The sequence below is a fragment of the Rhea americana genome, unplaced genomic scaffold (assembly GCF_003343005.1).
Source record: "Rhea americana isolate MKP2758 unplaced genomic scaffold, rheAme1 scaffold_192, whole genome shotgun sequence".
Lineage (NCBI taxonomy): Eukaryota > Metazoa > Chordata > Aves > Rheiformes > Rheidae > Rhea > Rhea americana.
In genome coordinates, this window is record NW_028186061.1 from 1,002,051 (window position 1) to 1,023,659 (window position 21,609).

Here is a 21,609-nt window from a genome sequence, read left to right on the forward strand (position 1 = left end):
GGGGATCATGGGAAAGTGGAGCAGGAGTACATTAACTTTGAAGAAGAATCCCTCAAGCTTCTGGAAAACTAGCAGTAATACAGAAAGGCTGAGATGAAAGAAATACTCACCTTTCCAACAAATGTTAGATCTTCCATGAAGTTTCCTTCATAGACAGAGTCATCTTCCAGGAGCAGAATCCCAGAACCCTACGTTTGAAAGCACAGGTAGTAAATACATGACACGGACTTCCTACCTACCCTGTCTCATCTAGAAACAACCATTAGGGCTATTTATGAGGTGCAGGTTCTGAAAATCCCTTTGCAAGCCAAACATATCATCAGCAATGCTCAAGAGAAAAGCAAAGAGGTGCTCCAGAGATAACCAATTAGGCACCACCACATGGAGAAGTGGTACTGGCTAACTGAGTAGTTTTAAAGAGCATTATTACATTTATTTCCCTAGAACAAGGAACTAAATGCAGGTTCCTGCTCAAACCAAGAATTACCATACAAATTAAACTAGTGGTCTTCACAGTCCTATGACCTTTTGGTATCTGTAACCAATTGTGTAGCCTTCTCTGAAAGATGATTAAGAAAAAAAATGAAGCCAGCTGCCACACAGAATTAGCTTTGCCTCTTTTCGCACAGTCAATATAGCTTTAATGAGCTGCACAGAAACACTCAAAATGACTCGTTCCATTACTTCCCCACTCCCACAGCTGCTTACAGTAGCCTGCGTTTCAGAGGAGCATCGAGATGGAGAACAGACACAGGATACTTTATACCAACAGGGAAGATTCTTCTTCTTAGAGCTTGGCCTGAGGTTCAGATGTAACTATACCAGTCAGAAAATGTGGTCACTTTTAGAGTTGTAACACATTTTCCGCTGGAATAGTTTTCTTGATGGAAAGTGCCCTTTCTGGCAAAAATAAAAGGTTTCCAAGGGAAGTATCTTGGCCTTACCAATTTTCCACTAGGAAAGCTAAAGCGACTGCTCCCCACCTGGAAGCCTTGCGAAGTTAAAGGAGCCYTTGGCAGCTGGCAAGCCAAAAAGGGAGCTTTATTTTGGTCCTCCACAGATGGAATTTTTATGGAAAGCCCTTCTGACAAAGTTTCCGTTCTAAACATTTCATCCTAATTTTGTGTGTGGGGAGGGGGGTTGTTTGTTTTTTTAAGTGTGCATTTTTCATGAGAATAAATCTTTTTATTCCTCAGCCAGCTCTAACCATGCCAATCCCTTCTGCTTTCCACACCAACATATCAACTTTCAATGAGGTGGAGAGCAGACTGGACACGGGTAAACCCACCTTGGCAAGGTAAAGACTTAATCTCCAAGGCAGATGTAGCACTATATATAGCTGCATAGCATCTCATGTGAGTTCCATTCCATAACTGTGACCTGATGACCAAACCACATCGAACTTTAAGGTGTCTCAGCATAAGCGAGGAGAGGTATCAGTCTCATATCCAGTTTCTAACTGCACAGAAACCTCAAGGTGGTAAGAAGCATATGATTTAATCTAGGCCTTGTTCTTCAAAAATGTTCTTGTGATAAAATATCAATGCCTAAATCCTACTTTCTACTTTTCAACCTAATCYTGCCCTTGATGGGGAATTCCATGTCCCACTGATACAGAGAGTCCACTGAAAATGAGTACTTACCACCATTTTACCAGCATGAAATGTCCTCTGATAGCAGATCCCTGACTGGGTTACTACAATGCCTTGTCCATGTTTGTGATCATCATGCCACATCCCTATGTACCTCTCCCCTCTGGAATGCAACAGAAAAGGAATTAAGTTTTTGCCCTGTTTCACTACATCTCAATTGATTTTACGCACCACCTTCTGAGGCTAGCTTTAGTCAACATAATGCTCCAGGCAACACTCACTGCACAAACCCAGTTCAGATAATGCTTCCACAGGATTTCAAGCCCTACAACAGAATCTGAACATTTCCTCCCTGTGACACTCCAATCCTCCCCACCAAAACTTGAGGCTTTCCACTCCAAATAGAGGGACAAAACTATCCGTACCCCCTTTACCTATCTTTGTCATCCCAGACTCCATATCCATTCTTCTTGTCATTTTCCCACTGTCCTGTGTATTTAAATGGATGATCAGCCGAGCGGTTCTCCAGTATCCCAAACCCTTGACGTAGGTCATCTTTGAAGTAGCCTTTGTAGACCATCTCATTTCCATACCTGCAGAGAGACACAGATGTAATTTAAGATGATGCCTATTGGACAGCTACTACCGGAGTGAGAAGCCAGGAAGCTGATTAGATTGGGTTCATCTGCCTGTTAAATATTACAAGTATTTGACTTGGTAGGTCTGGAACCTGTAGTCATTCACTAATAGGAACGTGCACCACTCAAGCTGGCCACTCCACACATARCTTTCAACATTATCTGAGGACATATCACTTAGAAGCCTGAAGAGCCCCATAATTAAAGCTTGCAATTACCCTGGGAGAGGTAATTCAGTCCTTGTCCTCTTGCCATTCAGGTTTCAATGACCATTGTTTTATTGCAAGTGGAAGCAGATCAAATCAAGCAGAAAGCTAGATCTGCCTTCACCTTTTTACACMCAACAGCCACCCCTTCTCCTGGAATCATCCACCCGAGAAGAACTCCTCAGAGCTCTGTCCATTACTGGCCCTAGACCTCTTGAACAGAGAAAGAGCTTATGGTAAAGCTGTTATTGATAATTATAGATCTGTTCTTGCATTTGAGACTAGAGACACTAGCACAAATGCAATATACTTCAGCTCCTCTTACCTCCTCTGTTCATATTCTTATGGCTCCTGACACTACCGGTATTCWTGAAATATAAACACATTATATAGCACTAACAGTCACAGTAGCTATACTTTGAACAACACAAACATTTTACACTTTACAAAGATCACTTGAAGGGCGTCCCTTTAGTCCTTCTCTGTCTGTTAACCAAGCTCTCCTGGCTTACACTGTCATGAGATTAAGTACCCTGTACCCCAATAGCTACATGGGGCATTGGTTATAAGCAATTAATATATACCAAGCRTTGCTCATTAGGCTCAGCATTCCCTACAGATTTATGTACGTATCCTGTACTTTGAGCTTGATTCACARCTACGGAGCACAACATGCATCTTGTATGAAGGCCTTTCCCCGTGATAAGGAACTGATGTAAGGAACTGGGTTGTGCGCTTTCCTTTGCTACAGTTGGCACAGCAAAAGCGCAGTACTGATGGGTAGATGAGTCGCTGCATTTGCCAACACATTTGACTCCAAGCCAYGTGTGGCCTAATCAAAGAGGAGATGCAGTCGTGTTTGCTTTTACATAAACAAAGTGAGTTGCTCTGTCCAGCCAACCCCGTAGGCTGCAGATGAAACTGGTTTATGCCTACAACCTACTGAACAGGCCTCAGCTGAAGTTTCTGGCCTTCTAAATGGACGAGGTGAAGGCTAGGACATCACAATAATCCCATAATATAGTTCTTTGCAGACTGGGCTCCCTCCAAATTCCCTGATAGTGCTTTGAGACAAGTATGCAAATGACTATTCCCAGGAGCATTTTGATGAGTAAATAAGAAAATCTTGAACTGCATGTCTTAAGTTCTAGGTTTAAGCTCAGAATTTGAGTGAGCAAGAAAACCAAATCCAAGCAAACTACGAGAAGCAGTCCACTCCAACAGCTCAGGATGAAGTATGACTCCTACACTAAGAAGCTCATCTACCACTAAGAAGCTCATCTACCATTGGAGAAGCTACACTGTACAAGATTTAGCTCAGATAGTACGGCCAGTCAGGGTGGAGAGAGCGCTGCATCCTCCACTAAGTCTGTCCAGCCTGAATGCTGGACGACTCACTCTGCTCTATAACTACAAGCACGAACATAAAACGACATCCTCACCCACAGGTCACAGAGGTTGCTGCGTTAGGCAGCTACAATGGTTACAAAAAACAAAAGCAAAGCATTAGCTTCTGGAGCCTGGACCACCCTGTGCTTTATACCATAACTGAGCCTTCTTCAGTGAGGTGGGACTATTTTATCCTTTAAGCATGTGAAATCTCCCTTCCCCTAGCATCTGTCTTTGTGCTTTACTTACTCACAGATTCCATAGCCTCTCATCTTGCCCTTGTACCAGTGGCACTTGTAGCAGTCATATCGGTCTTCAGATCGACGTGGGACAAGGCATATTCCAAACCTACAGGGTCCATACAGTAGATGTCAGCACAGAAGTCGGCATAGCAGAAAGGCAACTTGGTTTTATCTGATGAAGTGAAAAAAACTAAGGACCTTCCACACTCCCAAGCAGATTTCTGTACCTGAGGTCAGCTTTACCTCTGAGGTTATTCCCAGGTGTCTACTGACCCGCTCCAAGGAAGAGCTTGTTCTAGCTCGTCTGCTTGCGAGTTGCAGTCACAGTTCATTACTCTTTTCTACAGAGCTATTCGCGGTGATTTGTTTTTCCCCTTCCTTTCCTCTTCCCTAGTTTTGGGGCTGAATTAGACTACCAAAGTAATTGCTCATTTAAAAGTTTTAAAACTTGTCTAGAAATTACTTTTTCAACCTATTTCATATGAATAAATTAACCTAGATTTAGAGATTAGAGCTAAGATTCATCTAACAAATGGAGATGTCTTCATCTGAAATGATCATCTGAACCTGCTCCCTTTACTGCAGTCACTAGCAATTCAGTTACTCTAGTCCTTACTTAGCCTAAAACAAGTGTCTAAAATAGGTCAGGTGAATTGGACTGTAACAGTGRATTTTTCGCACCACTGACTGTAAATGGAACAAACTAGCTGAGCTAGAAGCAGCCACATTTAAGTGAGATGAATTCCACACCAGGAAAGCCACCATCCTACAAAATACCAGCATGATTTCCTCTAGTAGGAACCATTCACTGTTGTACTTTGAAAGCAAGAAATACCCTGTTTTTTAAGGCTTACCCATGTTCCAATCCTTTTTTGAAATCTCCAACATGGTTCCGTCCATCACGCCACTTCAGTGTCCCCCTGCAATTCGAGGCAAGCATCACACAAGGAAGACCATCAGCAAAATTTCTAATTTCAACATCAGGAGACACACAAAAAGGCACAACCCAGGGACTGCTAATGTCAAAACATTTCCTGAGGGAACAGAGGTAGAGAAGATCTCCAGGCACCACTGGGACCTTGTATTGCATGGTAAGGATTTAATACAGTCAGGTTTTCATGCCCTGGAATGAGGTGGTAGAATCTTCTTCCAAATCTACAAATCAAAAACATTTTGCAGTGTTTCTGGATCATTCATTTAAAACAATGAATGCGACTGCTTTGTAATTACAGTACAGTATGCGATTAAGCCAGCCAAAATTTCATCAGTACAGAGCCCCACAGAAAACTTAATGACAACACGGCCTAAAGCTTTCTTACCCCAGACTTTCTGAAAACAGAAGAGAAAACCACTAGCCTAAAGAGTTCGTGTCTTTCTCTGTTGTGTGTGGGTTGTAGACATGATTATGCAAGGTAATGATGCAACGATGAGACTGGAGTGGTCAACACGATGGTCAAACTATCGTATGGCAATACCTACCATCTCCTACTCCACCTGCACCCACTCGCTGTTTCAACTCTTGCATCAGCACAGATGCAGGCGGCTCCCTAGACGTTCCCCATCCAAAGACAACGCTAAACAGTGTAGAACCARAACTGTGACACATCAGCATGACTTTCACCAAGGCTGCTGCTTTAAACACCCACATAAGACAGTTAAGAGGCCAAAAGATTGASGTTTTGTTATTAAGATACAGGGAAGCGGTCAGATCCATTTARGTGGACATACGCATCTCAGTTTGCTTTGCAATTACAGACGCAAAGTGGAGGAGAGCAAGCCAGAGAGAATGCCTGCTCCAGCCATGGGGATGGCTTAAGCTACTTGTCACTAAGACTGATCTACTTCTTCTACTTCAAGGCATCAGGCATAGTAGGACAGAAGGGTAAAGACTGGAGAATCAGTTGTTGAAGAGCCACAATTCACACCACCRTTGAAGGGAAGAGTAGAGTGAAATACATGGAGCTTTCTGCTCATGTGCTCACCCATGCCAGCTTCTTCCTCAGAGGTGGACAAGTCATCAAGGCCAACTTTGTTGGCCTATAATTATGTATTAGTAGCAAGTAACATACAAGAGCAATTTCAGCAGTGGGAAGGACAGCCTAGTAATGAAACAATTAAAAGTTCAGCAATTAAATGTACTTGAAGTCACTGAGTTCTGCCACAAATCCCCTGGGATACCTCAGCCAAGTCACTGAATCTAAGTTTGTCATCTGAAGCAGCAAAGATATTTCCTCATCCCAGAAATCCTCCAAACCTAAGACAGGAGGAGACAAAGAGCAGGGAGAGRTGCTGTGTCTGCAGAGTTGCCACCACCCCAGTGGTTTCTGATCTCTGCTGGAAGCACAGATGGTTGGGAAGGTGGGTGTAATGACTGTCCAGAAGCAGCTCTAACCCAAACACCAATTTTATGCTGTTGTGAAGTAAGGCACAAGCTCTTCCACGGAAKATTCAATATTAAGCTTTTACTTCTGGATACTCTGAATGTTTTAAGAAGGCTCTTTCAAACCAAGTCTCTACTTTATTTTTTTTTCTTCAGTTATAACTGTAAACAAACTGCACAAAACCCAGGAAGTCTAAAACTCCCAAACCAGCCTGTGCTGCTGTCTGCGGAAGTTACTCATATTTCAGGTCTCCACACAAAAGTAGAGACTACGATCTAATTCTKTGTCAAAGGGATCTTAGTTGGGGCTATTTAACCCTAAATTACAAGCCATTCCCTTTTGACAGGATTCATTCTTAAACTTCTGTTGGATTTAGTGAATAGTTCTAATGCTCCCCTAAAACTACATTTGAGTAATTTTTGTTTATAGGGTTTTATTATTTACAGTTCTTCTTTTGATAAAAGTTTAATGTTAAAAAAAAAAACTCTCTTTGCTTACTAGCAAGGGAAAAGTTTTCTCCTGTTCTATCAAAAAATTTTTGTTTTTTGTTTTGCCAGCCTGATGATAAGATTTTACCCCTCAGGATAAGATCCTCTTATTAAACATTATCTCAATTCTAATTACAGGTACAACCAAATGCAATGCCTTCAATGTGATCATTACCGCATTATTAGGGACAACTAAAATTTACCCTATAACCCAGTATTGCTACCAAGACACATAYGATACAATAACAGATCACATGCCGGGACTCGTACTTTGACCAAGCCCTAAAAACAAGCAAACGTGGCCCAATTGCCCCCTGAATTTGTCCTCCATACCAGACTCGCTCCCAGTGGAAACAAGTGAGGCAGGAACTAGACAGGCTGGCACAACCAGGGCAGTCGCCAGCCCACAGTCTGCGGTCCAAGTCCTCAACCAAGGATGGAGCACCCAACACTCAGATACTCTTGAAACTAGTCTTAAGTCTGCATATCCTGGACGGCTCTAGACAGTGCTGTACCRAAAGAGCAGGGCCATTTTTGCATGTTCCCACTCATGAAGGGGGGCAAAAAACGCTCCTTACTTGCCATGTGGCTTTCCCCAGAGCCATTCGCCCTCGTAGGTCGCGCTCTTGAACTTGCCCTCCAGCCTGAAGACGTAGGTGAAGAASCGGCAGGTCGGAGGCTCGGTGCCTTCCCCAGTCTTGCCCCACAGAGGGAAATCGCGTTTCCCGTTCAGAGCCTGGCGGATGGCTTGGTTCAGTTTCCACTGCCAAACAGCCTGGGGGCAGAGGAGCAGGAGGAGTGATGGGGTAACAAGTGAAGAAAACAAGGCTGGCCCCAAGAGGAGACATCCCAGAAGAAGCAACAAGAGGTTGAGTTCTCCCCTACTCTGTGCTGTTCAACTAGCCATGCTAGGTGCCTATCTACAGCTCCAGTTGCAGGTATTAGCTTGGATCCTGCAAACAGGATACTAGGAAAAAAAAAAAAAAAAAAAAAATCCAAGTCAGCTGAGTCTGACTCTCACAATCACTAATTGCCCTTGACACAGGACCATGCTGGTGTGGCTGCACAGTTCCTGGTTGTGAAGCTCACTGGGCCTCTGCACCACTCACTAGTTCCCAGAGTAGACAGCTTCCAGGACCCCAATACCACTCACAGACTCTCTAAGCCACCTCTGGTCTATCACAGAGGAAAAGGTCTAAATTTGAGCAGAGCCACTAATCTGTCCTCTGATTAGAGAGCTAAAATCCTAATGCTTAAATGGGATTTCAGCTTCCACTTACTAGCCAATGTTTCTTCACCAAAAACAAGGCTGCCAACATGGAGCTGCTCCTCTTTGCCATTCTCCTATTTCAATGCTTAGTTACATGGYATTGCAGGAGAAACAGAAAAGCTTGCCCATAACTAACCTTCATCTGAGGATCTTTGGCAGACAGAGAGAATGTTTCTTCTGGTGTAATAATGCGGAGGCCATACCTGTGAAACAAAGAATATTAGAAGACTATGCAAAAAAGGTTTTGTGGTCAAGCAGCAGGTCCTGCTCTTCTCACATCTCTTCAGAAGAAACCAATGACACTTTCACAGACTTTTTTTTTTTTCCTTCTGAAGTGCACAACTAATCAATTCAACTTTGTTCCCTAGGTCTGCAGCCAAAAGCATTTTATTGATTGATTTCAAGACATCAGTAAACACAAGCAATGCAAGTCTGAGCAACTGTGATCATATCTGAGAGGCAGTGATTACCCATATCCCAGAACCAACTCCCTCCACGAACAGAAAGGAGATGAGGCAAGGTTTTGAATCATTCTCTCAGTTCCACAGTCAAGCCAAACCCTTTTCCTCCACGTGGAAGTATTTCACTTACACTCCAGGAGTCAACTTCTCCCTGTAGTTTTTGTCTACCCACACGAGCTTCAGATCAAAACTCTGAAAGCTGTTCCCCTGGAGAATCAGAAAGAGAGAAGACATTCTTGGTATTGACGTAAATACACCACTTTGCCCTCTCCCTGTCAATCCACTGAAGAGCAGAGCAAGATTGGCAGCAGTATAAATTCCCCCTTCTATGGTCCACACGTCTGTCTCGCACTATGATGACATAGCTCAGACGCTGCAGGAATGCAGGAGAGGGAAGCAAGTTCTCAGTTTATTACTTTTATGTGGTGGTCCATAAAACMACGGCTACTAGTAGCAGACTTTCTGTTTCAATACACACTTTTAGATGGCACTTRTCTCTACAACAGTTTCTCCTTTATTACGTGGCAACCCACCAGAATCATTCCTGGCACTCAGAAAGCTCTAATTTTGCTTATGATCTGACTCAGATCTGGACTCCAGACACCATGCAGTGGCCCACAAGTACAACATTTAAGGAATCACTCTTTTAAGAAACTAAAATGTACAGAATATTAGGTAAAGATTACATTCAAGATTACATCTCCCTTCCCTGTCTAAATACCAGGTGCSTGCAGTACAGGGCTGCTGTCTGCAAGGATGTAGTCAAACAAGCTCAGGTACTAGCAAGCACCAGGGCGCTCAGCATGAGTTTATTACTGAAGAGCTGCCCAGTCTTGGGGAACAGGGTAAGAAGATTCAAATTCCCAGCTCTACAGCCCTTTTTGGCAGTCCCCTTTCTGCAGCTAAAGCTATCCAGCTCCGTATCAGTCCAGTTATGTCTCCACAAGCTTTAATAACAGTCATAGCAGCACATGAGGCACAGTGGGCGGGAACCGTTGACTGAACAGAGATGACTACAATGCAGATATCTCCATGTGAGCTGGTTATTCTCGGTTCCTGCTCTAGTCAATGGGGTTGAGGGCATGATTCAACTCATCCTAAATGTAGGCTTCTAAAACAGATCAGAGGAACCACACCCAGAAAGTGCCTTTTTCTCTCCTCTAAAAGGCAGCCTGGGGTGACTAACTCCTAGCAAGAACACTTGAGTATTAAGGAGCTGTCAATCAGAGTAAGCCAAGTTGGACTTAGTTGATACATGCTGTAGAACCGCTCTGAACATATATTACTTATCTAGCTGTCCACAGCTATAGACACTCCCTGTCTTTTCCACACCCAGGCCTCAAATTCCTGAAATAGCCCCAAGAACACCTGCATCAACTCCAGTGCCCATGCCACCAGCACAGTCAACCRTGAAACATTAGATTTAGTCTTATGCATGAGTGTTTACAGCGTAAGATTTTTTAACCCGTCAAGACTCTTTGAACGCAMCAGCACAGAAGCCAACAGATTCTTATCCAGGCGTGGGCATGGACTATTAGAAATGTGCCTGTGGTGGTTGGATCCTATGCATTCACTGTGGAAAAMGTTACGTGGGTGTTCCCCTTTTCCTGCTTCACTGGGCTTTCTTCTCTTATTCTCTAGTGAAAACCACAGGTGCAAGGATCTGAGRCAGCGTTTTGCAAACAGCCAAGCCCTGCTGCAGTTTCAGTGTTAAACAATTCTTAACATTAGTGTCATTCATCTCTGCTGTCCTTCCAAACACCCTGAAAGGTTCAAGACTCACCTGAATTAGTACAAGGACATCATCAAAGAGCAAAATTCGGTCTGATCGATTCGTACTGGTAGATATGGGAAGATTTCTGCTGTCTTCCAGCAGCCTCCTTTCAGGAACGCAGAGCATGTCCTGCAGAGGGAACCACAGMGGTAGCAATGGTGGTCAAATATCTCTTGCATTCCCAAAGAGAAACATCAGCATCTGGGAGAGGACATGCAACTCAAGGCACTAGTTCCACAGAGCCTGGATGACTTGTAACACAGAGCATGGTGACAGCAGGCTCAATTTCTAAAGCACCTAGTGACCAGAAGGTCTGTCCAAGGTTTCCAAACTGCTCTGCTCCAACTGTCAGCTTCCCAACCAAGCCCTGAATGCTTAATCCTTATTAGATTTCCCCTCCTTGAGTAAGGGGAAGTGCAAGACCACCAAAGGAGCTCCCCACAAAGCCACTGCCTCTGACTCACTGTGAATTTGTAGCCCAGAGATTTCCATAAGGCCTTGGTAAAACAAGCTTCATCCAGGACTTGGCTGATGAAGGACTCTAGCTTCCCATATTCCTTGATAGCACTGATAACCAGGTCYTTTTCAGGGCCCTAATAAAGGAAAGAAGAACTTAAGAAATGCTTCAGGCATGGCTATGCAGGACTTCCACTCTCTGGGCCACAGCTGCAGAAAAGCCTCCGCAGCTCCAAATGCTCAAAGAGGGAAGGAGCTGCCAATACAACTGCCCTAGCTGCAAGTGGCTGCATAAATCTCAATTTTCTTTTAGTCTAGGAGTATTTTCAATCCACAGGTGTGCAGCAAGCTTTGGAGCACTTGCAAGAGGGCAGCTCTTTCATTCATCACCACAAAGCCCCACAGCTCTGCATGAGATGTTAACTTGAGCCAGTCAAGCAACATCATATAAAGTCTCCTACCTCTTCAAGAGCCTCATTCATCTTGGTAAGGAGCAGTTTACATTTCTCAGTGTGATCCCGGATAGGCTTGTGAAATATAGTGTACAAGGCCAGTGACATGGAGGTCTCAGAGGTGAAGTCTGTAAGGAATTGTTTCAGCACTGTCTTATGATGCTTCCAGGCTTCACTGCAAGATTGCAAATCAAGACAAAGATTCACTCACTAGTCTTTCTGCATATTGCTACACCTCTGCATTCCAAACATGACAGGCTACCTCACTCCCAGACCTAGTATAGAAAGACCTCAAAGAGCAGGACACAATATTGTGCAAATRTATTTGCACACCAAATACACAGAAATAAGGCAATGAGGCAAACAAGCTTCATTCATGTTGCCTCTGGCCCAGCACCCTTTCCAAATAGGAATCACACCCACAGATACACCGAATATTAGCATGACTTCCACAACTGTTTGCACACCAAAAGTGACTCAGATAAAGTGACTGCAAATCTACTCGTGTCCRGCTCTCATCCCTTCGGTTGGTATTTCCATGAGACTCTGACCACATCTGGGACAAACAGTGGAAATTTCTTGAACAGAAAAGCTATTTCCAYACAACTTTTGGCCTATTCAGAGGGCCTGAAACATCATGATTTGAATCGGTGTATCAAAGCTTAAGTGGATGATGTTTAAGCTTGGAGAAAAACTGGTAAGGAGTAGCAATAAGGAGCAGATATAGTCCTCCTTTAGTAGGAGAGTTGACAGCACAGCTTTGGTATTCCTCCGAGCAAGCCTACAGAAAGGGAAGGAACTGTTGATACATCAGCGCTCAGCTGAAAATGGCTAAGCAAATCCCAGCTTGCCTCCAGTCCCAGACTATTTTCATTTCAGAGGTATGTACCCAGCTGTGGAGTGCTTGCAAGAGGGTGGCTCAGGTATGCTCCATGTTTAAGAGCTGCAGGCTCTGCTCTGCAGCAAGTAYAGTACTGCCCCATCCATAGCCATCCTGAGCTCAGTTACTCTACAGAAAAGCCTGCAGATAAGCTTAATCTGACCAAACACAGATCTTGGGAACTTCGCTCTGAGCTGGGCGCTCCAGGATCCCCTTATAGAGAAATCGGCAATTTTACAGCACAATTTTAGGCATCTACAGTAGAATARGGTGAGTCATGACCCAGAGGTGCCTATCATTGACTATAAAGCGAGGCACCAGGACAAACTCAGGTAGAAGTGCCAGATGCATTCCCCCCCCCATCGCCAAGCCTAAACAGTAACCAGCTAACAAACGTTTGCATGGATGTACACTGGCCATAGCTTCAGCATCCCTCTCTTAGTGTCCACAAGAAGTCAAGTCTACTTCTCTAAAGAGCAAGCCTGGAAGACTTCACTTTGAGGTTGCTGATCCTTTGGGAAACCAAACAGAGCTACATGATCAATAAGTAGTCATGACCCTGTACTACAGGAACACTTCCAGGACAAGATTAGCTCTGCCACGCATGCACCCCAGTGCCCCATTCTCCATGCTTGCCCATTTTTTGCTCAATTGGTATATACAGGCTGTGACGCACGTTCCATACAATATGCTTATGACTGCAAGGGGAGAGATGAAAGTTTCCATTTTCAGCTTTTCCACATGGTTCCTCCTGCCAGATTCTCACAGAATCCTCTCTAGGGTCTCAACTTTCCTCACTCCTTACCTGAACCTCTCAAACTTACTGAATTCCTCCCCCTAAAATCTCCAAGTTGTGCACAACAGCAAAGAGAGGGAAAGAGAACTGCAGGGGAATCTTTCAACACCTGGTCCGGGGATCTCAGCAGAATGGAGGAGAAGCTGGTTCAGCGGAGCGGCAGCTGGCTGAGATGACTGCAAGGGCAGTGCTCATTGCTGCTCTCTCCTGGTAAGTGTCTTAACCCATGTTTTCCCTGCAGATCATTCCATTCTGCCAGGTCCAGACTCCCAGATCAGCTTGACGCTTGCTCCCTTTGGAATCACTTTCCTGCCTAYAGCTATGCTCATATCAGCTACTAAATAAGCATTTTTCAGCCCACTGACCTTTTGCTCTTTATGGTATGTTCGAAGCCGTGGACTACAACATAGTTTGCAAAAGTGACGAAATATCTGTTAGGAAAGAACAAGCACAAACAGAGTTAGAGATGCAAATTAACTGCAAGGTTTAAGCATTACTGGGAGCAAGTTCTTTTGAAAACATAGTTTAATCTTTGCAAGGAGAGTAAAAAGAGAGGTAGCTATTGAATCCTCTCACTTTGACTCACTCCACTTTTGTTCCCCCCTGCCAGCTCCCTGGTTTAACTGCTTTGTTGACTGTTTGCACTAGTTTCGTTACAGGAAGTCTAAGTCTTCCTGGCGTTCAGCATAAGCAGAAGTAATCTTGCGAAACCACCCTGGAAAGCAAATCTACAAAGGCTGAGCTTCAGCCTCAGACGCACCATTTTTTCCGCTGCTTGAAACAGAAGTATCAAGGCTCTATTACTGCTGATAAATTCTAGTCAACGTACTCCATGGCAATGTATTTCGTCTCACACTAGAGGGAGATCGAGCCATATTTTGTCAGCAAATATCATGCCTTTTTCCAGTAGTGATTTCACATAAGTCATGTATTCTGTCCAAATTAATTATCATTTATTACATCTAGCAAGCTCATCTATTTATTGCTGATTTTCAGAACCCTGAAGAGGGTCTTTGCTTGCTCCGATCACTCCAGTAAGCATGAGACATAGTAGGATCAGGACTGTAGAGTGAGTCAGCAGAAGTGGGTAGGAACCAGCTCTTCATTTTTCACAAGACACCAAAAAAAAAAAAGTTTTCATACAAAATGAGGGGAAAAGAGATCTCCTTCAGATAAGCTCCTCTTTCGTGTCTGTTGGAATCTCAGCACAAGTTTCCAACTCTTATTTGCCTTTTTTAAAGCAAATCATTTTCAATTCACTGAATYAATTTCCAAACAACACACGCTGCTCCAAATCCCACTCACAAAATGGCAAAGTTTCTTGCTCAACGCTTTCTGAAGTGATATTGTCCATATAAAAATCAAATAAACAAAAATATTCCTTCCTTCCTCCTCCATCCACATGCACACCCATAAAAAGCAAAACCAAGACTAGGGGAGCAGCAAGCTCCAGGAGCCAGAGCACCCTGTCTGCTCACCTCCCATTCCTCTGCAGACCACTCAGATGGTTCAGATGGCCATGACATAGCCATCACTTACTATCACACCCTTTGCCAAAATCAAATAAGCATAGTAAAAACAGGTTTAGGATCCGTGTCTGCTGACATCTTCCTCTCTTCATCTCTTCAAGTCCTATAAGCCTCCTTGTACATGCCTTTCTGCTCCTGCTCATTGCCCAAGCTTTGTTCTCATAAATCCCCCAGACACAAATTATTACCTTTTCCTCCTCCTGCTTTAAGATGCCTAATAATAATAAAAAAAAMCTAATACTTGTAAGGAAAAAAATCCTGCCTTCCAAAGCACAGTTACAGATGAAAAAAGACCACCTATTAGATGGCCTACACAGATCCTATRGTCTGCAACATTTAGTCCATACACTGAATGCAATGCATGGACTTGCTTGCTTAATGACTCCTTGCTTAATGAATGAATGCTAATGAATAGCACCAAACAAATTAAATGCATCAGTTTTGCACCAGCCTATCAGAGTTGGTAGAAACAGCTGATAAGTTGGGTCCCTTATCTTCACCTGAAATGCTTCCATACTTACTGAATGTGRAGACTTAGAAACAGGTCCCCTTTCCAGACAGTGTAAAAGTCTTGGATGCAGAATGAGTCAGAAGTGCTGCATTTTTGTTTGAGTATCCGATAATTTTCTTCTGTGAAGTTCCAGAGAGCTTGAAATCGATCATTTAGTAGCAGTAAGAGTTTAAAGTTGTCCTTTCCTCTCTGGTCATGAGGCTCTTTGAGGAAGAGATTGGGGCAGAGGGGGAGGAAGGAAGGGAGAAAGGCCATCAGAAAGCTTTGAACGCCAAGGAATCTTGTGGAAGACTCTGTCCAGATCAGYCCAATTTGTCAAGGTGAAATACATATACTCTTACAGGAAAATAATTCCTAGGAGGAAGGAGGTGATGATTATTTGGGGTTGGGTCTCTAATTACTTTTATGGGCTACCCGTGCTAAGCCCTTCTCCTTTCCATTCTTGTAGGACATGTGGTCATGGTAGCCTGTGAGACTAAGCCCCAGCTCAGGCACGAGCACTTGAASAAAATTTGGAGAGGTTTTGCCCCTGGCCCAAATAGTTGTTCCCAACCTTCATGAAGGGTAAAAGGCAGTAACATCAGTAGGAATTACCCTAGGGGTCTAAAATCCAGTCACATTAGTTTTGGCCAGAAGAGCTCACGAATATTTACACAGATTTTGGTGTAAATTTTYGGTTGTTTCGGTGGAGCTGCTCTGATTTACTGCCATCCCAGAAGCTGCRCTCACAAGCTTCAAGAGCAGGGTGACAGAACGGGCACAGTTTAAGGGTCACACACGCAAGAAGCATTTCAGATTTCCACACACCATAATGGAACAAGCCTGACAGCAGACATACGTGAAGGGATTGAATGTTCAACAAGGCCAGATCAACTGAAGGGAGAAATTTTGTCTCTTCAGATCTTCCCCAATATATGCTTCTGCTTACAACGGTCAGAATCTAGATTAAACTCTAAAAACAATCTAGATTAAACTCTAAAAACAACAAGAACCACAGTCCTAGGCTTGCAGGAAAGGTCACACATGGCCACAAGACCTTACTGTCTCAAGTGAAACAAKTTACATATCACTCCTGTGAATAAATCAGCCTCCAGTGCGTCCTCAGCCAGTCCTCAGTTTTCAACTATAATTCTCTTCATAGGTGCACCAGAAAGGTGACTCAAGGTAAAGAGTTGGATACAAAAACGTAGTCTTCTCTGACCTACCTGCCTGGAGCAAAGGCTTGAGGATGAAGGCATCTATCCGTGCCAGGCATGCTGAGAAGGTTTCTTCTGCTTGGAGCAGAGAGGCGGCTGCTTCAGCTGTGCACATGTCCTAGACACAACAAGAAAGCCACATGTAAACTCACTTCACGAATATCCACCCACCAGCAGCTTCCAAGCTCATTGCGAACATCTACGCTTTCCTGTTCTGGACAACACAGGCAGAGAACTGCAATTGCTGCCCCCCAAAAATAATTGAAATTTTTGCGAGAARAAAGGGAAACCCAGTAGCCCAACACGAGCTGATGTCACAGAAGTCCACCGAAGCTGCAGGCTAGTCTTCCTGATTCTCCAACTGAAGATCTTCTCCTGCGGACCATGATACTTTTCARTGCGACCGGAAAGGCCCTAACTTGATAACTGCTTTAATCCTGCTTAGTGCCACATCCATACTTCCAGAAGAAAATCACTGAAGTACACGGCAGCATCAGACGAAGCAGAGTGTCTATTCCCATTTCGCTCACCAGTTTTCGGCCTAGGTGCCGCAGTCTGCACCTTTTGGCATTAAAAGCTGTCATACGGAGCCGCAGAGCCATGCCCAAGCACCCACACCTCCAAAGGGGCAGAGGTCTGGTGTTACTCCTTTCTGAGCAGGACTGTGCACTGCTGGTTATATGTCACAACCGCTGGGTCAACAGAGAGTTTACTTAAAATGGAAGTAGGCAGTATTTAAAAAAAAAAAAAAAAAAAAAAAAAAAAAAAAAAAAAAAAAAAAGGCAACAAATCTATGTGAACAAACTCCTGTAGCTTCCTCCTCCTGCCTCCCAGCCCTACCTCCCAAAAGAAACGTATCAGGGGAAGTGAACACATGCAGTTAATCACGTGTCACAAGAGACTAATATGGAAAAAGCCCAGGTGGTGAAAATACTATGGGCGGAGTTGGCTGATATTACWTGAAGGGAAAAAAAGAAACTACAACCTCGAGATTCTTTCAACTTAGCGAAGCACAACAGCAAACTCCAGGGATGGCAAATGGTCTCTCCACATTCATTCTCAGCCTGGTTGTAGCTCATTCTCAAAAGCTATGTTTACAATAGTAATTCATCAAATATACGGCACAATGCTGCAAAAGTTTACAACATTAAATTGGTACAACAGATTTCGGCACAGTTTCAGAGTGGGTGCTCTTCCAACAGTTCTCAGGCATGATCCAGGGACCATAAGAAACAGGTAATCTGCACGTAGCCATGCTGTTTTGGGATGCGAGAAGCAAACAGCTGTATGAACGTAGGTTATGCCATAACCATCTGGCCATGGGACCAGGTCTCATTTRTTTACTATAGAGACAGAGATAGCATATTCGCACTGTCCCTAGGAAGAGCTGTTGTCAGAGTAGCTCCTAGTGGCCTACTCTGAGGATTCTTCACTCCACCCTGATCTGACAAACCACAGGTGAGATTCATTCTCCCTATGCTGAGATGTCTGGAAGTTAGACATCTAAGCCTAAACTTGTTCTATCTTTCAAGGGAAGAAATKCTTTGGGCATCTCGCCATGGGCTATGGAAAGGACATCTGAGTGACTAGCTTAGGTGGGAATGCCTGACTTTTAAGCTTCTCAGGGGGTTGGATTCCTCACTGAATTAAGGTTTGAGCTCCCTAAACCCACCAAACCCTGCTCACGTGTTCCCTTTTCAGGTCATCATGGAGCTTGGGCTGAGATGGTGTCTTAAAACGTGCATGTGGATGGTCAGCTTCCCTGGTTACACATGGATGTTCATATCCAAACRCAACTGACTGCATAGATGTGATGAGATTTTTCTCCTTAGTATCCACAGCCTCTTAAATTTCATCTGTGTGCAAAGTAGGAAGCGTTARATAGTTCCATATTTCACAGCATGCAAGTTTTCATACATCAAGCCCTGAGGCAAGTCAGTCCTAGTCTGTAGGACTATTCTTTGCGGGAATGSTGGTGATTTGCCCCAGAGGAATCTCTACGCATGCAAATAGGTCAAAAAGCTGGAATCTGAATTCCTCCTGTCCCCTCCCAGAGAGGGCAACTGAGCCAGGAAAAAAGCAAAACAAAGCAGCAGCCAGCCAGTTTCCATCCCAGCAGAACACCAAGAGGACAGGACAGATCTAAAAGTTTGTTTTCTATTGCCACTTAATCCTATGCCATGTAGATACAAAGATAAATGTTATAGGGTGTTTTTTTTTTCTTTCCTCCTCTCACAGGAGCTAGAGAGCACTTAAGCTTGTTAYAAACCTCTAAGCATGAGTAGCTTGGTTAATCAGAGAGTGAAATCAGCCTGGATAGGCAACAGCATTTCATTTTCAAATGCTTCAATAAAGCAGCAAGTAGTCAGTTCTGTTGTATTAGGATCACTGATTACAAGCTGATGGGCTCAATTTTTTTTAACCTATTTTGCCTATTTGAGGCAAAGAAAGGAATAAAACTCCACCATTTCTGATCCCCTCAGCTAGGGGAGAGGCTTGTTCTCCACCTACTCTTCTTTAGTCCTGCAAGAAAAGGTTTTATTCTGTGCAGAACAAAAGGAATGGATGCCAAACTCCAACACTCCTCTTATCAACAACCCAGAAACCTCACCATCCATTACATACAGATGGCTTAATGAAAACTGAATGATTCAAACCACAGATGCAGATGTACACAGCTCTGCTTTATGCAGCCAYGGTAGTTCACAAGCCCTTTCTGAACGTGAGCTGGTTCCACACGAAGCCACCTGCAAGCCTCTTTTTTTGAGGGTCTGTTACTCCTGCAGACCCGAGATCAGGCTTTACCAGGACTACCTGAAGGCATTCCCCTGATGCTATACTTGGGTTGAGAAACCTCTGCAACAGCCACAACAGAAAGTGCAATGTACAGACACCCAAGCTGACTCTGAAGGAACCAGAAGTACTTGGATAGCCTTTTCCATTACCYGAAGCGTGCCAACCTCTTCTGCCACCTGCCACAGAGTTAACATCATGGGTTTAAGCACTCACGCTCCTGCCCTTCACTGGAAACTCGTGGTCTACTTTCAGTCTGAACGTGACAGTAACAGACCGTTTGCTGAATGAGCAAGTGGCACCAGTCAGCTTTCGAAACAGCGGTTCCGGCATCACAAAAAGACCTAAGTTGCCACATCGCTCAATGATGTACRGGCGAATTTCAGCCGCCACTTCCARCCTTTCCCCACCAGTCATGTGTGGGGTGAGGGRGGGAAGAGCAKTTGCACACTTATTTGAACCCARTCAGGCAAAGAGGGTTTGAAGTTAGTTACCCAGTGAACAAAACCAGTGTTGACTCAGCCATAGAGCATGAAGGACCACCTGAGGGCATGTGAGGTCACATTGTGCATCTGCATTACATAAAAAAAAAACAAATGCAAACTGCAGAGCTGTTGGGCCATGGGAGCACTCGACAGAAACCTGTAGCTGTCACATGCTGCCTCCCTCCCGCTTGGACCCAGCTTTCACATGCCTCAGTGGTTTTGTACTTCTGTGTTTGTTCACTGAAAGGCAAGGGAAGTTTGATTAGACCCATTCATGTCTGTTTTCAGTGTTTTGGTCTGCACATCGTGCACGGCTCTGCTGCTGCTTGGGAACTAAAATGCTTCTCAGATGATGCAGTCCTGACAGCCAGCACTGAAAAAGATGCAGCTCCAAGGAAGTGTTCACCAGCTGCATAAAGCACGACAGCTTCTCTTGCTAATAGGTGCGGCTGTCTCGATTCTGGTCACGTGCAAAATCCGAAAATCTCCTACGGCTTTTGAGGATAGAGTCTTCCACTGGTAAAACAAGACAGCCACCAGCCTGCTTCAAGGTCTCATGAGGAAGGATGACCTCTCCAGGAGAATGTTTTCCAAACTGGGAGACATATTTGTTCCCTCTCCCTAAAGAAAGGTACAGGAGGACATAAGCTGATGAAGAGGAAGAAAATCCCTAGCAGCACAGGTCTGTAATTAGRGAGAGGACACAAATGATAGCATTCATGTAGAAACAGGACAAATGAGTTTGAGAAACATCTGTAAGAGCTGCTAGATCTTGGCAGCTCGTCACATTCTTGGCTTTTCTGCTAAGCATGCCAACGAAGGCAGAAACAAGGGTGATGCAGCAGCTAACACCAAGACAAGTAGTGGCTGAAAGATAGACAGGAGATACCTGTCTGGAATAGATGGGTGCAGCCTGAGTCATCTGAATGGAGTTCTCAGCAGGGCTATCCAAAACTGCTATATGCACATTTTAGCGAGATGGCTCTTGAGGAGCCACAACAGGGTATTATACCCGTTTTGAGAAAATTAGGAGAAGGGTGGTGGGAACAGATAAGAAGCCAAGCAAAGAGACATTTTGGTGCTTTGTTGAGCTTCTCTGTCAGAGTTATGGAGACCATCGATCTACTTGGAGTCTGTAGCTCTGAGACAGCTATTCCACCAGGAAAATAGCTGGAAAATCCCTAGACATTAGACGTGACTCAAAGTTTCTCACAGAAACACACATCCAGTCAAATAATCCTATCATCTTCTCTACAGTATGGAACAAAGTGGATCTTCAAATGGGGACTATTCATTTTCCATCTTCCTCTTGTGAATTCCCCTGTGTTGAACTTGCATTTAGCAATCAATGCAAACAAAAACTTCTGAGCTAGCAATCCAATTTCAGTGCCAGATTTACATGTGTTCAGGTGTGCCCAGGGCATTTTAACACTAAATCCTGTGAGATGTAAGTGTCATGACCATGTTTGTGCCCAGTTCTACTCTTAAACTTTTCTCTTCTTCTACATCAGGCTTCCTAAATAGCATTGCTCCTTCATTGCTATGTACAGTTCAGCCCTACCAATCTCATCTGTCTTTGCAGCTCATGATCTTTTTTTCCCTGTTGCTGTTGCCTCAGAAATGAGACAGGTCTGTCACTCCATCACTTCCAGTCCTCAAACAAGCCAAGTGTTCACTCCCCTGCCTTTTGAGACACCATCAGTTTATTGCTGCCACTCAGCTGAAGATGAACCTTTCTGCTATTGCCCAGGTCTAACACGAATACCTCCTCTCTACAGAGGCAGGGATAAAGTTGCTTTAATTCAAGTTCAGGAACAATATAAGAGTTTTAAATTGAAGTCTATAGGGTACCAAAGGCATTTCTCCATTAGAGTAATCCCCAAAGACTTTCTCCAATATTGCGTTTCACTCTCTGGCTTGCTTTCTTTCGTAGTGGCAACGGTGTTGCTTCTACCTAGAACAACCAAACCCTTCAGGGGATGCAGTATAGAGCACGAGCACTTGAACTGTAAATGTCCCTCCACTTTGCAGCAGGATGCAACCCGAAGCATTTGAAAGCAAAAAGTGCTT

General features: G+C 44.0%; 1 protein-coding gene across 9 annotated transcripts in view; it reads right to left on the reverse strand.

Annotated features, from left to right (window-relative positions):
- ALS2CL (ALS2 C-terminal like) overlaps positions 1–21,609 on the reverse strand; it is a 46,425-nt gene that overhangs the window by 11,153 nt on the left and 13,663 nt on the right. For 7 of the 9 annotated variants that reach the window (XM_085302783.1, XM_085302788.1, XM_085302789.1 and 4 more), the window contains 14 exons: positions 16,271–16,379; positions 15,076–15,268; positions 13,391–13,456; positions 11,359–11,524; positions 10,906–11,034; positions 10,451–10,570; positions 8,798–8,874; positions 8,343–8,409; positions 7,515–7,711; positions 4,922–4,987; positions 4,075–4,173; positions 2,027–2,185; positions 1,644–1,755; positions 111–188 (listed from right to left, as the gene is read on the reverse strand). In XM_085302783.1, the coding sequence (XP_085158909.1) occupies positions 111–188; positions 1,644–1,755; positions 2,027–2,185; positions 4,075–4,173; positions 4,922–4,987; positions 7,515–7,711; positions 8,343–8,409; positions 8,798–8,874; positions 10,451–10,570; positions 10,906–11,034; positions 11,359–11,524; positions 13,391–13,456; positions 15,076–15,268; positions 16,271–16,379 (1,638 nt within the window). Of the gene's footprint in view, positions 1–110; positions 189–1,643; positions 1,756–2,026; positions 2,186–4,074; positions 4,174–4,921; positions 4,988–7,514; positions 7,712–8,342; positions 8,410–8,797; positions 8,875–10,450; positions 10,571–10,905; positions 11,035–11,358; positions 11,525–13,390; positions 13,457–15,075; positions 15,269–16,270; positions 16,380–16,791; positions 16,870–21,609 lie in introns of those variants that run through there. The other 2 variants (XM_085302782.1, XM_085302791.1) reach the window with 1 other exon arrangement.